Below are 16,567 nucleotides of genomic sequence, written 5' to 3' on the forward strand. Positions count from 1 at the left end.
GAGTTTGTTGCGGGGAAATAAGTGAGAGCAAACGCGGTGGTGCGGAGAGTGAGCGCGTACATGCGACAATGACGCAAACGGCGCACACCAACCTTAGCGAGGAGGCTGTCGCTACATTATAGATTGACGGACAAGAGATATCGATAGAGCGGGGAATATCTCATCTCAGTCCCAGGCGGTGGAGGTGAGTAGACAACAGAGCGAGGAGGATATCAGTGCGACCCCCAGCAGTGGAGAGCTAGGACATGAAGGACACTGAGGATGACATGGCAATGAGACATATTCAATCCGCTGTGCAGAACGTGGTGAAGTATACCAGGCTTTGTCATGAACAGCTTTGGCTATGACCATCTAAGCTTGCCCAGGTGTATTTCTATTGGGGGAGGAGGTATTGTGTCTGCCAGTACACACGAATTCGATATTAACCGACGTGCAAAGACTCGATGAGCAATCGTCCCACTGTCTAACCAAAGATTACCATCATCAAACGCCTTGCTGTCCGGTTTAGGACTACTATAAGCAATCGCCCTCTTATTCTGTCTGAGATCAACGTAAGCAATCACCCACTTGTCTAGTCCAAGACTACTATAGGCAATTGATCTCTTGTCTAGACCAAGACTTCTATAAGCAACCGCCCTGTTATACTATAAGCAACCGCCCTGTTATATAGCCTAAAACTACCATACATACTCACCGTCTACCAGTTACAGTAGAGTAAGGACAACATGTTCTGCCTCTCAGGGACGTGCTCAGAAACAGACTTATGAATGATCGACATATCTGATGGTTGCGATATCTCTAATCCTAGGAATACCTTTACGTATGGGATGGTTGCGGGGATCATGAGTGGCTCGTCGGTCTCTGTCACTGCAGTACCAGTGTGAGCAATCGACGATGGGTACTTGGTAGAAAAGGCATAAGTATGGCCTTCAAACCTCCCAACAAACACCACTCACATTCTCAACAATATCAACGACAATCATCCGACTCAGGAGGACCATCAACATGCATTCCATCAAATCTATCAGCCTGGCGTTCATCGCCCTCCTCGCCACGGTACACCTCCCCTTTCCCTCATATTCTCCCAGTGCGCCAAATCAAAACTAACGTCGACCTCAGACCAAAGCTCAGGTGAGCCTTGACGACGGCGGTACCTTCGGTGGCTGCCCCGGAGGCTGCTGCATCCCCGTCTGCAACTTCATCGTCGGCGACCAAGATTCTCTGGGCGCATTCGGAACAGTGGATTTTGCTGGCACATGCAAGCAAAACTTCGATATGAAGAACGGGGGTACTCAAGACTTGGATGACGACTACCAGGCAACTTGGGTCTACGAACAGAATGGGGCTGGTTCCGTTGCGATCGATCTATTCCGCAAGAGCGACAAGATTTACAATCGTTTCGAGGTTTCCAACTGCCAGTTGGCTAGTATTGGTGGGACGCAGTGCGCTCCTGCTGACGGAGGCTGTGTAAGTTGTGGGTCGTGAGAAGTGAGCGCTGTGCTAACGGATGCGTGTAGGACTTGAAGTTGATCCTCACTGAGGCTCAGGGTTAGAGTAGTGACAGTACTTACGGCGGTATGTGGAAGATGTTGCTATTGAGATGGTGACAGGGTCGATGTTCATCGACTACTCGCCAAAAGCTTCTACTTCTTGGGTACAATCTTTTGGCACTACACTCGTTTTATGAACTACTATCAATGAATTGTCACTTCCCTGGCACATACCTTTGAGATGCGTTCATGTCTGCTTGTGTTCACTCGCCACACGCCTACCGCTATGCATATAACATATGCCGAAGTAGCTGGCGAAGCATTTTATTAGTAGCGCTGATGTGCAGTTTCACATCAGACCAGGATCCCACCACCACACCACCACCACATCCCCATCGCCTCTCCATCTCGAGTATGTCTTCTTCTTCGTATATGTATGAAGAGACAAACCATGAAACACGTAAATCACATCTGACACACCCGTTGAACCAGTATCTCGGCTTTCGTGGGAAGAAAAAAGCATATACGCGGGAAAAGCAAAAGTCATACAGTAGCTACCGCACACCCGGGTAACAGTTTGCAGCGGCTCATGCCGATGCATATGCAAACTCTGTGGGTTTAAGCGTCTAGATGTGCGTTAGCTTCCTGTCACATGCTTGATTAACGTGTTGAGCGTGGTTGTGAGGGACGTTGAGGCTGTTGAGATGGTAGAGGATCTACCTTTCTGTCAATAGACTTGCTCGATATGAATGATGTGAACAACGTATTCCCACGAGAGTTGATGTACGCGGTTGAACGTATGGAGTAACGCGGTGAAGGAGATGTGCGTTTTGGTTTGCCGGGTACCGAGATGGAGGAGGGATGGTGAAAGGCAGCCGCGGGGATATGTCGACAGGTAGGTACTTTGTATATCTCCAAGTAAACATAGTACGTTATCAGTACACGTTGATCACATCACCTATCTTCCCTCTCCTTAAAGCAGGAGAGAGGAACGGAATGCAAACTCTTGCCTATCCATGCCTTACCTGTACGTACATCGACATACCTGAACCCAGCAAACGATACAGAACAGCCGGATCTTACCTCACCGCCATCTTACACCCTCCTCCCTTATCCCTATACCATGTGGGACCTACGTGGTTGACAGCGAACGATCATACCTTTAACACCTAGCTACCTCCGTCCATGCCTCTACTCCTTCCTAACTTGTTCAAGCGTACTGTTACCCGCGCAAGTGTACCACCAAACTCATATGGTCAGACCCTGAGCAGCGCTACAACATCAACTTCCTCCCTAGCCGCATTGTCCGTCGCATACACCAGCGACAAACTCGACTTGTCAGCGGCCCCCAACGCCACGCGGCGCCCGGGAGATGTCCAATCTGCATGCCTAGGCTTTCGCGACACTGAATACGAGGAACGGTAGAAGTCCGAGTGGGGCCGTATATGAGCTGAACAATTGGCATGTATGTTCACATGCATGTTTCACATTCCCTTTCTCTTTTGTTTCTACTAGTGACGGCGGTGCCAGTGGCGGGGACGCGCCGCGCGAAACGTGGACGATAAGATAGCGAAGAGCGTGTTGTTCTCGCGTGGTACACTACGAGTAGATGCAGGTAATCGGTTTCAGCCACGCTGTGTGCGCGCTTCTGCGAACGTGTGGATAGCTCGGGGACCGAGTTCGGCATTGCGCATCTCGCGACGGGCGGGAACTGAGAGGTCAGAACTTCTAGAGTCTGTTGACCAACTGGCCACGTGTGACTAAGGTGAACGGAAACTGTAGCATGGGGTTAGTTGTCCGAATGACATGTCTTGACAGGTGTTGCGAGCAAGATGAACGTCGTGGTAGGGTAACGTGTCTGCCTGGCGACGCCGTGGGCTGTGCCTCAGCACCGTCGAAAATGTCAGATGCCTTTCTCATCGCTGCCAAAATGTCGCAACACTTTCCACAACAGCAACATTACCAGTCGCATGCAGCGCATAAGATAGTCGATATCATATCAAGCATGACTGTTGTGTTGTGTTGTGTTGTGTTGTGTTGTTGGTGCCGCGAACTCTTCACGCCCGCCCGGCACTCTGATCGGCAAACCTGATCTCCTGCGCTGCGCACGCAGCACCAACCGAGAACGCGTTTGATCGACAGGCACCACATCCGCACCAGCGCAATGGTGCCGACTCGTCCTCCGACCGAACCACGCTCCAACACAACTTCGCGCCCGCTGCCAATCCAGACTTTTTCTGACGGACTAGCACGCGCGTACTCAGAAACGTTCGGTGGCTTTGAACTTGTTTCGGCGGCTTAGAAAGAAGAACGTTGGGGCGTTCTTGGTGCCATTTGGTTTTTGCGTGGTAGCGAGATTGTGTTTGGGATTGTTGGGTGAGGGGTGCCTGTGAGGGGGAACCGCTGGTGCTGAGGGGTGTGTACATGGGTCCCCGCTACTATGGCAGATTGTTGTTGCTGTTGTTATGGACGACGATATTTGCACTCAACGCAAGTGCGCAGGGCAGGCACTGAGTTCTACAATCCAACATTCCGCCTCATGGCGACATGATTGAGTCATCACTACGATCGATATGGTCACTTCCGCCTCGATTCGAAGCCAGATGCCACGTCCGTCATGTTGCATGCCTGCTGCCCGATCTGACCGATATCTCCACCCGCTCACGCGGTTCCATGACCTCTGATCGCTTATACCCTGTCAACGGATGTGTAGTCGCAAAAAGAAGATTCTGCCAGGAAGTACTCTTCCATCATCTAGCAGCCAGTCGAGCATACAACCTCGAGGTATGACTGGTAAATCCGCTCCACAGCACCACAAATCCCTCCCACAAGCGAAATTACCTGTAGTTGTCTAGAACACATCCGCTTGTTGGTAGTCTTACACCTAGTGATGTCACACCAACCCGGCTCCGAGTAGGTATCGATAAGCGGGCAACACTTGCGAACGTCTTGCATGAGCTTTTCGTCGCCGGCTCCGCAGGACGTTGCGCTTTTCGTATGATTGGTTCGTGTGAAAAATCATGATGGTAGTGTTGGTAATGTCCGCCAATGGGAAGTTTTGAGCGACAAATGCAGGACTTGTCGGTCCGGCAGATAATAGTAATCGTATGGCTGGATGAACTAGAGAGCATGTGTGTCGCCTAGAGAACGGCGGCAGGAACAGAAGGTGTCCGCATGCAGTAGTGTTTCCGTGTAGCTCTTGGTTTCGCAATGTCTCAGTTGGCGCATAGAGGCTGTGTTGTTGCTCTGTGCAAGGGCAGGTTGCTCGACCAGATGTACAATGTCGAGGGCGACACGCAGCACAACCATGAAAGAACCAAGACAGATGATGGAAGCACAAAAATGACCGCGTCACTACTCTCGCTGGCCATGAGACTACTCTCGCTGGCCATGAGAGAAGGTCCAGCAGCCGGTGAGCAGAAGGTACACATGGTTTTCGCTTACCGGTCCGTTTCTGCTCGGAGGAGCGTCACAGGGAAGATCCAGCGAACAGCGACCCACCACGTCGTGTGAGGCTTTTCTGGTCACGGCTGGCGGTGTCGCTGTACACCGTACTAGCAGTGGGTAGTCTTCCAGATTTTCACCATGCATATACCGGCTACCACGTTGCGATAAAGAGCCTTATCGTCCCGCTGACGGCACCGGGGCTCCACAAACGTTGCATCGGCACATCTTGCTGATCCGTGAATGGAGAGAATCCTGCCTAGGTGCAGGTGGGCTGCAGATGTGGAAATGGGCGAGGCAAAAAGTCGTCGTGTGGACGGTTGCGTCACGATCCTGCGGAAGGACTGCATGCCCTGACGGAGTTGGAGAGTTACGCATGCATAGCCGAGGGGGAAGACGTGTCCGGCTCACAGACTGTCGCGGCTGAATGGAGTGTACATTATGTCTGCACACGGCAGTGACAGTGATAGATGAAGGTTGTGGACTCGTCAGGGCGACGGAGACTAGACTCGTTGGGTGAAAACACGTGCCGGAGTGTGACAGGAACACGCAGGCAACGCGGCGCCGATGTGTGGAAAACGTTCTGGAATCTGGAGGGTCAGTATCCACGGGCGGCTGCCCCAATCACAGCTGTTTGGGTTCCACACTGTGTAGATCGCAATTGCGCGGCCTTCACGACGTCGCCCGCGGGTGCTGAGTCGAGTGCCGCGCCTTGGGATTGCGCACTGTCGTTGTGAAAGTCGAGCGACAACTCTTTGCTTCCTTGCCGCTTGCGAGTCTGGCCAAGGGGAACGCGGCTGCGACAGGCGATGAAGCGACGAAGAGAGATCAAAAGCGGCTGAAACCTTGGAGCGCCAACTGTGCCTGGCTCAGGCACACCAATGAGAAGCGCCAGCCAAGTCAGGATCGCGCGCTATCCAGGGGTGCAACATCCGGTGCAATTGGCCCTGACTAAATTAGTAACGGGGATAGTCCGCAGCGCGCTAGGCCAATTCTGTCTCCCAGGAGATGAGATGGGGGCAGCCCGGCTGAAGGGCCACTTACCTTTGTGCCTGGCCGCTTGTTTCCCTTTTCCTCCTTCACCCCAACATATAATCCACACATTGTCCCTCTTTTTGAAAAGGCAAATTCGCGCGTTCACTCTTTCACGCCCGTCTTGCGCCTGCTAGCTCTCGCTCACCCAGTCACTCATTACTCATACCTCAACTACTCGTTGACCAACCACTACCAGCGCATCACGACACGCCGTTGAACGACGTTACGACCTGTCCGCAGTATAAATACCTAGCGCTTACCTCACTCAATCACCCTTACGCAACTTCACGATGCGTTACTCTTCCGCCGCGGTGCTGAGCACCATCGTCGTTGGTCAGGCTGCTGCTGCCAACCTCCACAACCGTCACGCCAGCTTCCACGCCCGTCGTCAAGCGTAAGTAATGCCTTCGAGTCGACAACGAAACCAGGATGCTAACTCTTCGCAGTGAGGTCAAGCGCAGCGCTGCCAACGAAGTTGACTGGAGCAAGGTCGCATACGATCTGAGCGATGTCGACTGGAGCTCCGTCTTCGCCACCCCTACTCCCACTCCTGCTCCCGCGGCTGCCCCCAAGGTCGCTGAGGTTGCCGACTACAAGACTCAGGCCGAGCCCACACCTTCCTCCACCAAGCAGGAGCCCACTACCACCAGCGCCAAGCCAGCTGCTACCTCTGCAGAGTCTAACGACCCTCTTGGTGACCTCGGCGACGCTTTGGACAACGTTGGTGACGCTATCGGTGGACTCGTCAGCTCCATCTTCGACGATGTCCAGGACTGGGTCGAGGAGCTCGGTTGCAAGAAGGGAGTGAACAAGCAGTCACAGTGGGATGGTATCTGGGTCGGCGGTGACAGCAAGTGGAAGGCTGAGTTCATCAACGACCGTTCCGATCAAGACATGCTCCTGTTCTGCTGGAGGGCACTCGGCTACTCTGGCATGTCCGTCAAGGCCAACCAGCCCGACATCTCAGTCAAGATCCCTGCTGGCAAGTCCCTCGAGCTCTCCTGGAAGGAGGGTGTCCCCTCCGCTTGCGCCCCCGTCTTCCCCGGCTACAAGGATGACGGCTTCCAAATCAACAACACTTGGTGGGAGGTCACCTTCGGTGCCTCGGGTGCCTTCGATGTTTCGCGTAACATCAACATGAACGGTGACAGCATTAGCTCCAAGGGCTCCAAGTGCGTCTCCGACATGAACACCTGTGTCTTCAAGTGCAAGAACGGCATGGACACCTGCGAGCAGGGTTCCGACTACGACCTCTTCAACTGCAACTCCAGCGGTGGCGGCGGTGGTGGCTACGACCCAATCATGGCCGGTACCGGTGGTGGTTGCTCCATGGGCCAGAACGGTGAGACCGTCAAGGTTGTCATCTCCTAAACGCTTCCGACATGAACATGCTTGGAGTTGGATTGCGCTTTGGGTCATTTTGTGTATTACTCTTCGCCATATTCCCCCTTTGTACCTTGTCGACCTGAACGTCTCCTTGCCTAGGCAGTCATCTTGACTTAGTTGCCTGGCAAGATGCCCACGTTCACTTTGGGTAGTGGTCGCAGGTCCATTCGCGTTACTCGTCACGGCTCTTAGCGGTCTATGTGTATTTTGTAAATGTTTATTGTTAGTATCTCGCAAATTCCAAAAGCCATAAAAACTACATCACCTTTCTTGCTTGATTGACATCTAACGTGAAGCTCGCGATATTGCACGCGTCATCACGTCTAATTGCGTGCTGTGATCGGCGTGGTTCCCGTTCGGGACTATCCTGGTTCTCCAATATTGACGCTCAGACATAACGTTTGCTGCTATCTCCAAGGTTGTTGCGTTCCTAGACCAGGGCCAGAAACCAGGACTTCGCAAGCAAATTTCCGGCTGTGGAGCGTATTGCCTGGGGTAGGTATGTATAGCCGTTATTGCTGCACAAGTGGAGCGATTATCGCTTCACGATCCAAATCTTGCGTGGTCCAGGGTTTGGAGGCCGCTGTGATCAGAGGCCGCGTAGTCTGTTCGTAGCTTCGATGCATCGTTGGGCTATTAGAATATAGCGCTGGCTTAACGAAGCGACCAGACGGTGGATCGATCGACTGCGACGACTCTGCGCGCGTCTCCCGATTCTGTTTTCGAACGACCTGTCTGTTGGTGTGTATCGCGCGTGCCTTCGGTTGGGTGCCGCATTGTTGGTGACGGTGGCACGGTGGTTAGCCAGCCCTAGAGGTTTATCCGCAGCGCGTGTGTTCACCATCCCTAGGCGAGGTGTAGGATTGATCCAGCGACGGCAAGCGAAAGTCGAAGAGCGATGGCCAGACATATCCATCACAGGTAGGAACGACCAGGCGACAGTGTTTCGAGCGCGGCAGCCATGGTGTCAAATGGGGCAGTCGCACCATATGCGTAGAAAGAAAGCGCAACCCCCAGACCAAAGAACCAAACCTCGCAGCACTGTCTTGGAGTGAATAACTTGCTGTAAGCCCGGCAGATGAACCAAATACATCTCTGGCGCTCCGCGTTCTGTTTGGAAAGATGTTGAGTGTAAGAACGCTCGCAAGGGGAAAGCGCAACCACGGCACCAAACGAAAGAACCCCGCGTGACAACGAAAGAGAAAGGAAGAGCAAGTATCGAGTAATTTGATGGGCGTGATCATCAGCAGAGTCCTGGAGCATGTTCTTTCCACACGCGACACGCAGACTATGAGTAAGGAAGGAGCAACAAAGACACGATGCACGTTAGCAAAAGGAAAACATGGAAGGGAAACCCCTCACTCAAGTACACGAACGATACGAGAACATGGCATGACACTATCGAATGTTCAACATTCCTCTAGAACCTCGATTTCGTTGGTACACCAGCTCACCGGACCTTTCTCCTGGTAGGCTAAGCTGGGTAAAGCGGCACATGCGATACGAGAGCCTCGAGGAAGGAGCCTTCTAGATGCAGCTGTCAAACAGAAAGACACGGGCTAGATTTTGGGTCGCAGTTTGTAGAATACATACGGTTAGATCTTGATGAGTAAAGATGTTCTAGGGTGGTGTATGTTCCTACGCTATGTATCATCATCTGGCCACCCCTAGGGACGAGGCCACGAAAAGACACTTCCCATACAAACACGTTTTGGCGCGCGCTCGACTGATGACGGTGAAGCACATTCCGGTCTTTGGCCTGGTAGTTGCATGATATACAGTACAGTCCACACCTTTCGTCGACCACAGACTTGTGACGAGATGTAGCAGGGTATGTGTCGGGCATAGCCTTGGTACCACGTACGCAGCAACATGCGACACGACTGCAAGCAACACCAAGCATCATTGGAAGGACAAAGTGATCTCATAAGTATTCCATTCCATGTGAATACGCCCATGACTGGTAAAGCAAACTGCGCATATATCTGAGTGCGTCTAAGCAAGCTATATCTCCATCGCGAAAAGTGCTTTTCTACTCATACATAGGTGCCAATGCAACCAAAATACGGCATGAAGGATGCAACATATATGGCGACTCTACAGTCAACCATCTACAACTCGTCGTGGTCATCGGGCATCTCATCGTCACCACCGGGGCCGCCAGCGCCGTAGAGCTTGGAGGTGATGGGGTAGGCGACGTCGGACAGCTTCTGGAACTGCTCGTCAAAGTCCTCAGCGGCGGCCTCGGCGGCGTTGCTCTCGAGCCAGTCCTGAGTCTCCTTGACGGCCTCGAGGAGAGACTCCTTGTCCTCCTCCTCGATCTTGCCACCAAGACCCTCGTCGTCGTTGACCTGGTTCTTGAGGCTGTAGGCGTAGTTCTCGAGCTTGTTGCGGGACTCAATGCGCTCGCGGTTGGCCTTGTCTTCCTCGGCGTACTTCTCAGCCTCCTCAACCATGCGCTCAATGTCTTCCTTGCTGAGACGGCCCTTGTCGTTGGTGATGGTGATGGATTCACCCTTACCAGTGCCCTTGTCGATAGCGCCGACCTTGAGGATACCGTTGGCATCAAGCTCGAAAGTGACCTCAATCTGGGGAACACCACGGGGCGCGGGAGGGATGTTGGTAAGCTCGAACTTTCCAAGTTGGTTGCTGCAGACATAGGTTAGCAAATCGATCTTTGTAGTGGACATGCAATGGCGCGGTAGATACTTACTTGTCCTTTGTCATGGCTCGCTCTCCTTCGAATACCTGGATCAAGACTACGGGCTGGTTGTCGGCGGCGGTGGAAAAGATCTGGCTCTTCTTGGTGGGGATGATAGTACCACGCTTGATAAGAGTGGTCATGACACCGCCAGTGGTTTCAATACCGAGGGTAAGAGGGTTGACATCCATGAGAACGACGTCGCCGGTGGCGGCGTCACCGGTGAGAATACCACCCTGAACAGCAGCGCCGTAAGCGACAGCCTCATCGGGGTTGACATCCTTGCGGGCCTTCTTTCCGAAGTACTCCTCAAGCATGGCCTGGACCTTGGGAATACGAGTGGAACCTCCAACGAGAACAATGTCGTCGATTTCGCTCTTCTTCATCTTGGCGTCCTTGAGAACCTGTTCAACGGGCTTAAGGGTCTTCTTGAAGAGGTCGTTGTTGAGCTCCTCGAACTTGGCGCGGGTGAGGGTCTCGGAGAAGTCCTTGCCCTTGAAGAAAGACTCAATCTCGATCTTGGTGGTCTTCTGGGAAGAGAGAGTACGCTTGGCCTTCTCAACCTCGCGCTTCAACTTGGACATGGTCTTGGAGTCCTTGGTGATGTCGACGTCGTTCTCCTTGTTGTACTTCTTGGTGAAGTAGTTGATGACACGGTTGTCAAAATCTTCACCACCGAGATGAGTGTCACCAGCGGTAGACAGGACCTCAAAAACGCCGGATTCGATAGTGAGGATGGAAACATCGAAAGTACCACCACCGAGATCGTAGACGAGAACCTGGCGTTCCTTCTGGTCGGTCTGTGGTGCGTTAGCTGAGTTGCTCCAACGGAGGATGCTGATGTCTTACCTTGTCGAGGCCGTAAGCCAGAGCGGCAGCGGTGGGCTCGTTCACAACACGGAGAACATTGAGACCAGCGATAGTTCCGGCGTCCTTGGTGGCGGCACGCTGAGCGTCGTTGAAGTAGGCGGGAACGGTAACGACGGCGTTCTTGACAGGCTCGCCAAGGTAGCTCTCGGCCACCTCCTTCATCTTGCCCAGAACCATGGCGGAGACCTCCTCGGGGGTGAAGGTCTTCTCCTCGCCGTGAACCGCAACGGAAACCTTGGGTTGACCGCTCTTGTTGACGACCTTGAAGGGGAAGTGCTTGATGTCATTCTGAACAGACTTCTCCTTGTACTTGAGACCGATGAGACGTTTCTGCTCCACAGTCAGTATGCCAGCCTTGCAACAAGGGTATACGGGAGTGTACGTACGATATCGAAGATGGTGCGTTCGGGGTTGGAGGCGAACTGGTTCTTGGCGGCGTCTCCGACAAGACGCTCGTCATCGGTGAAGGCTACCCAAGAAGGTGTGATACGGTTACCTGGAGAGGACACATGTCAGTTTGGGTGTGTGAGATGGTCGAGCACGCAGACTTACCCTGGTCGTTGGTGATGATCTCAACCTTGCCGTTCTTCATGATACCGACACAAGAGTAGGTGGTTCCCAGATCGATACCGATGACGGGGCCGGAGACACCATTGGCGTCCTCCTTGATGGGCTCCTGGTCCTGGGCGTGTGCTGTCTTAGCCAGCATCAGACCGCCGACAAGGACGAGGAGGAGGTAGAAGGCAATGGACCATGTTGAGCGCTGGTTGGCGCCCCGCGAGCTTCGTGCCATTGTGATGTGTGTGTAGTCGTCAAGACTGGGGGTATGGCCTAGATGCCAGGTGCAAGTGCGGGCGTAACTCTCTGGGAGCTCGCAATGTGTGGAGTAGACGGGGCTCTCCGGGTATCGCTGGGAAAGAAACAAAAGGCGAGTTGCGGTGGTTGCAGTTGCAAGGTGAGTGGAGGAGGGAGGGCAAGTAGCGGTGGGCGGCTACTGTTATATGGACACGTCGTGGAAGTATTTCGAAAGAACACCTTGCGATCTCGAGGATCTTGCTCCGCAAACGGTCTAGCGCGCACCTCGCCCATGGCCCGTTCACTTTGCCCCAACCGCCCGCATCAGCCTCAATTTCACCTGCGTTTGACGCAGCTGGCTACAGGACACGTGTAGTTCGCTAGCACTGTGGTTTCACTGCGCCCGTGTAGCAGGTGTGACTCCGCGCTATGCAGACCTATAGGCCACAGTAGCTTCTTGTGCAGGCGATGATGGGGAAGTCGCAGCTCCGTCGTTATCTGCTATCGTGCCTCTAGGCCAATTTACCCCTCCATCTAAGCGAACGCGAACATCTACAAACCTCGGTGCTCTACCATCTCAACGTCCAAGTCGCGAATCAATGCATCTGAATTGCAAAATCGCCGTTTCCTCCATGCGCGAACCCCAGCCAGTCTGAGTCGCTGCGTCGGTAATCTCGGACACGGCCCTCGTTGTCTGTCCCAAGTTCCAGGTGTCCTTCCGGTGGTCTTCCAGTCGCTAGGCAGACCGATCTACACGAGACACCGGCTCCACCGCACCGCCAACACCATTCACCTCGATGACTCCTTGGTCGATATGCAACGTTTCCTCAATCTTTTTGCCACGGGTGTGAACACGCTGCTTCAAATCTTCATAGCTGCCTAGCAGAAGGACGGATCAAAGCACCCTGCCCACCGTGCACAACCAATCACCATACTTGCACATGTGAAAGGACTCGCCTGTAGGTAAAACTGGCCTCTTTGAAAGCAAGAAGTGCGAAAAACACCATAGTGCGTTGTTTGATGCTCCATTCCGGAATAGCTTGAGATTTGCTCAAGAGAACCTTCGCGACCGTTCCCCTGTCCCACTCTGCCGATCAGCCGCTTCGCCGACACAACCATCGGAACCCGTCACCAGGCCTTTGCCAAAGTCTCCCTGAAAGTACTCAGTATCTCAGCCCACCGCGCACCAGACCTGCTCTTCCACACAGCCAGACCGAGAACGCCGACACCCAGGGCGGAGGGTATCGCCTTCTTGGCAAACCTTGTCGCAACGTGTCTGAAAAACATGTCCTGTTTCTGCCTTACCCGCTTCACATGCTCGTCTCTCTTGTTCTTGACAGGGAATGGCTCCTCTGGCACCTCTTTCTCGAGGAACTCGCATAGCGGCTTCCAGCCATCCTCCAAGCGGAACTCGAGCAAGCGCTCGGCAGGCACCGCAGCACGGATTTCTGCATAGTGTTTCCTATATCGATCCTTGGCAACCCGCCGCATCTCATGCACATTACGCACGCCATAGAAGCCCAGCATGATCTTGCGAATCGTCTTGCCGCCATTGAGACCGTACAGTGGTCCCAGTACGTTGATCACGAGATCAGCGCGAAGCCCCCATGTCGTGCTGAAGATGGCCGCCTCCATACTGTCGTACCACTCGTCGATATCACGTTCCACCAAGATTAGCTTCGCCTCGGGATAGGCTTCTATGAGCTGCGTCGCGAAGAACGAGCTCATGTCGGTGACGGCCTCATAAGGCCCAAAGATAACGTCCCAATCGGCGCGTGTGAAAGGTGCGCCTGTATAGGTCGGCAGCGAAGGGTAAAAGGCATCGCATGCTTTGCTGAAGAACTCCCACTCAATTGGGGAACTAATGGCCTGGATGCCGTGGTGCACGCCTTGATATCCGAGAATCTCGAGAGCTTGAGTAATGGAGGCCGACCCTACGCTCGCTTCAGTCAGCTTCTCCCGACGGCTGTAACAATAGCAAAAGCAAACGTTGGAGGAACCCACCAGTACGCGTCATCCCCAATGAAAGCACCTTCAGCTCTCGCTTTGGGCGGTCGGCAATGGAGGTTGGTGTTGCCATGGCTTAGACCAAAGCTGGTCTCAATCACGCAGAATGGCCGACGAGTGAAGATGGTTGGGAGTGGGACAGAAGGTGATATTTCTTGACCATTGTAAGCTCGGCAGAGAGGTGACTATCCCAACTTGCTGCCCACCGTGGACCGTGGTAAACATTCCATACTCATCTACTGGACCGCCTACCACGTGGTCAAAGGAGTGGTCATCTTACTTGCCGCTGTCTAACTCAAATGTGAGCGCCGAAGAGCGCCCACTGCTATCAATACGATCTACCGGTAGACCCCATCCTAGTTCCAACACGCTCGGGCCGAAGTGTAACGGGCCGAGTAAAGTGCCACTGCAAACGCATCGCGCATAATTGGTCTACACTCCAAGAGTACAACGGAACACGCGCTACCAACATCCTGGCTTGGTAAGAATGTTATCGAAAAGACAGGCTTTCTGCTGTCGAATCACATGAGGTAAATCAACGATATCCGGATCTGATACACGCACACACATCATCACCCGTATTCACCGTATTCACCGTACAGGGCGTACTTGGCCGTCATGAGGCCTACGCAAGCGTTCTGTACACTGTTCTGACGCTGCCGGTATGCATAGCCTTATAGATTTACGTGCTGATACAACAGATGCTCAATCAAGTTCTGACTACCGCTTCGGCCTGATGGAGACCATGAGCGGCTTCTTCTCCCAGACCAAATACGACTTTTGTGTGATCCACCACTTCTCACTGTTTGGGCTGAGAGAGATGTCAAAGTTCCAGAAGAGCTTAGCCAAAGCCAGTCTCATCTCATTCATAGCCATACTGGAAAACCATGAAGTCAGCAATCGTTCCACCGATACCGAAAAGGGAAAGAGAGATCTTACGTTTGTCCAATGCAATCATGTCTACCATAGGAGAAAGGACGAGATGCACCTCGGTCATCACGAGCAAACTCCCCATCTTTCGTCTGCAGCCACCTCTCTGGGATAAAGTCAAGAGGCCGATGCCAGTTCCATGGAGCGTGACAGGCTGAGAGATTGTGCACGCCTACAGCTGTCTGTTGGTCGACTAGTCAGTACAAACTCGCCACGGCCGAGACGCGAACAAATACTTACACCTCCCGGTACCCATTTTCCATCTATCTCCTCTCCACCCTCTGGAACCCAGCGCGGCAAAGCTGATGGCGTAGGCGGCGATACACGCATCGACTCCTCGATGCAGGCCTTCAAGTAAACCAGCTCACCAGCAGCAACCATGGTAATCTCCTCTTCGCTCGCAAACCTACCCCGCACCTCGGCAATGACCTTCTTATAAGCGTCCGAATGCCCACAAACGAAGAATACAAATGCGCTCATCGTATAGGTAGTCGTGTTACTGCCCGCCACAATCAACGCGCTCGCCATACCAAAAAGATCCATGTTACTCAAATTCTCACTCTCGTTACCAAGGATGTAGCTCATGAAATCCCGTCTCTTCCCTTTTCGGGTGCCAGCGCGCTCCTCATCAATCCGTCGCTGTACCTTTTGGAGGGTGAGTGTTTGATGCCGCTTCCGCGCCTCCATGGCCGCTTTGGGTGCCGTCCATTTGAGTATCCACTCGATATGGTAGTACGTAGCGAGTTGATACCAAACAATGCTTTTGACGCGCGACCCAATAACGTCAAGCCAGGGCTCATCGGCGCGGTCGAGACAGCCGGCTGGTTGTCCAAAGGCCAGGTCGCTCATGATGTCGAAACTCAACAGGCTGAACCAACGGAGGATATTCTGCTCTACAGCATGATATTGCGGTTTCCGTAACTGAGCAACAAGCCGATCAGTGTGGTCCCGAAAGAAATCTTCTTGATCCCGCAAAGCGCGTTCACTAAACGCTGGCTGAAGCGCACGCCGTAGTACGGCATGGCGCTCAGGCGTCTCGGTAACGATACTACGACGACCGTTCACGACCGCAGGAGCGATTCCACGGCCATCCAGACACTTTAGAAATTCGCGTGGTGGGGGCGAGCCGTCGATCTTCTTCAAGGCTGTGCTGCTGGTGTAGGATAGCTCGTCGGGTGCGATGCGTATCACGGGGCTGTTGTAGTAGATGTGCATGTCGCGGATGCGCCATGCGAGGTCGCCGCGGAGGTTGACATAGTGCCAGGGGAGGCGGGAGATGGCCCAGAGTTTTGGGCCTGGGAAGCGTGAGAGGGGGTGGAAAAAGAGGTAGTAGAGGGAGCGGAGGAGGAAGTAGAGTATAGGCTGTGCGCGGTCAGGATATAGAAGCCCACCAACGGTGTCAGAGGTGCTAACGTACACTCAGGAAGATGAGAAGGGTTATAGTGAATAACATCTCGGCGTTGAGCTTGGTGTTCGCTCGTTCTGGTTCTTCTGCTCAAGTCTCAGACACTGAGCTTCATGGCCACAAGTTCAAGGTAGTGACATCGACACATATCTTCTTTCTCGTAAGTAAAGCGAGCCAATCACTTCCACCTCAATTGCTGATTCTCTGTCGTTCGTAGGGTAGTTCTGGTGTCGTCGCCACTGTCGTAGATGCAGTAGTCGACGAGCCAATGGGAGAAAATGCATACCCACGTGGTTGATCGACTTACTGTGAGCGTCTGATCTCGAATGCGACTCCACTGGTAGTCCTCGATATTGTAACCCCACGCGGCACCTGCTCTCGGCGATACTAATACTTCGATCCCGCATTCGGTCCGGGCTCGTTAGTGAGGCCTAGTCGCCGCTGGTAGTTGTACTGACTCGGGAGCTGCATGACATCGTTACGAGGGCGGTGTTGATGGAAGAG

The 16,567-nt window shown here is 53.4% G+C and overlaps 5 protein-coding genes across 5 annotated transcripts; 2 read left to right on the plus strand and 3 right to left on the minus strand.

Moving 5' to 3' along the window:
* Nucleotides 1–1,005: 1,005 nt before the first annotated feature.
* On the plus strand, nt 1,006–1,553 carry J4E79_005520 (uncharacterized protein; the record flags this gene model as incomplete). Its single annotated transcript, XM_049354398.1, has 3 exons — nt 1,006–1,056; nt 1,132–1,467; nt 1,518–1,553. The coding sequence occupies 3 exons, from the start codon at nt 1,006–1,008 to the stop codon at nt 1,551–1,553; spliced, it is 423 nt and encodes a 140-aa protein (XP_049211263.1).
* Nucleotides 1,554–6,259: 4,706 nt separating this feature from the next.
* Nucleotides 6,260–7,340, plus strand: J4E79_005521 (uncharacterized protein; the record flags this gene model as incomplete). Its single annotated transcript, XM_049354399.1, has 2 exons — nt 6,260–6,363; nt 6,416–7,340. 2 exons carry the CDS (start codon nt 6,260–6,262, stop codon nt 7,338–7,340), a joined length of 1,029 nt encoding a protein of 342 aa, XP_049211264.1.
* Nucleotides 7,341–9,466: 2,126 nt separating this feature from the next.
* J4E79_005522 (uncharacterized protein) lies at nt 9,467–11,719 on the minus strand (the record flags this gene model as incomplete). Its single annotated transcript, XM_049354400.1, has 5 exons — nt 9,467–10,004; nt 10,069–10,856; nt 10,906–11,256; nt 11,313–11,422; nt 11,479–11,719. The coding sequence occupies 5 exons, from the start codon at nt 11,717–11,719 to the stop codon at nt 9,467–9,469; spliced, it is 2,028 nt and encodes a 675-aa protein (XP_049211265.1).
* A 1,130-nt stretch (nt 11,720–12,849) lies between these two features.
* J4E79_005523 (uncharacterized protein) lies at nt 12,850–13,801 on the minus strand (the record flags this gene model as incomplete). The annotated part of the gene is made up of 2 exons (XM_049354401.1): nt 12,850–13,655; nt 13,726–13,801. The coding sequence occupies 2 exons, from the start codon at nt 13,799–13,801 to the stop codon at nt 12,850–12,852; spliced, it is 882 nt and encodes a 293-aa protein (XP_049211266.1).
* A 647-nt stretch (nt 13,802–14,448) lies between these two features.
* On the minus strand, nt 14,449–16,111 carry ALT1 (alanine transaminase; the record flags this gene model as incomplete). The annotated part of the gene is made up of 4 exons (XM_049354402.1): nt 14,449–14,605; nt 14,668–14,840; nt 14,899–16,020; nt 16,076–16,111. 4 exons carry the CDS (start codon nt 16,109–16,111, stop codon nt 14,449–14,451), a joined length of 1,488 nt encoding a protein of 495 aa, XP_049211267.1.
* Nucleotides 16,112–16,567: the final 456 nt, after the last annotated feature.

This window comes from Alternaria viburni, assembly GCF_023758015.1.
Source record: "Alternaria viburni strain BMP 2772 chromosome Unknown scaffold_10, whole genome shotgun sequence".
NCBI lineage: Eukaryota > Fungi > Ascomycota > Dothideomycetes > Pleosporales > Pleosporaceae > Alternaria > Alternaria viburni.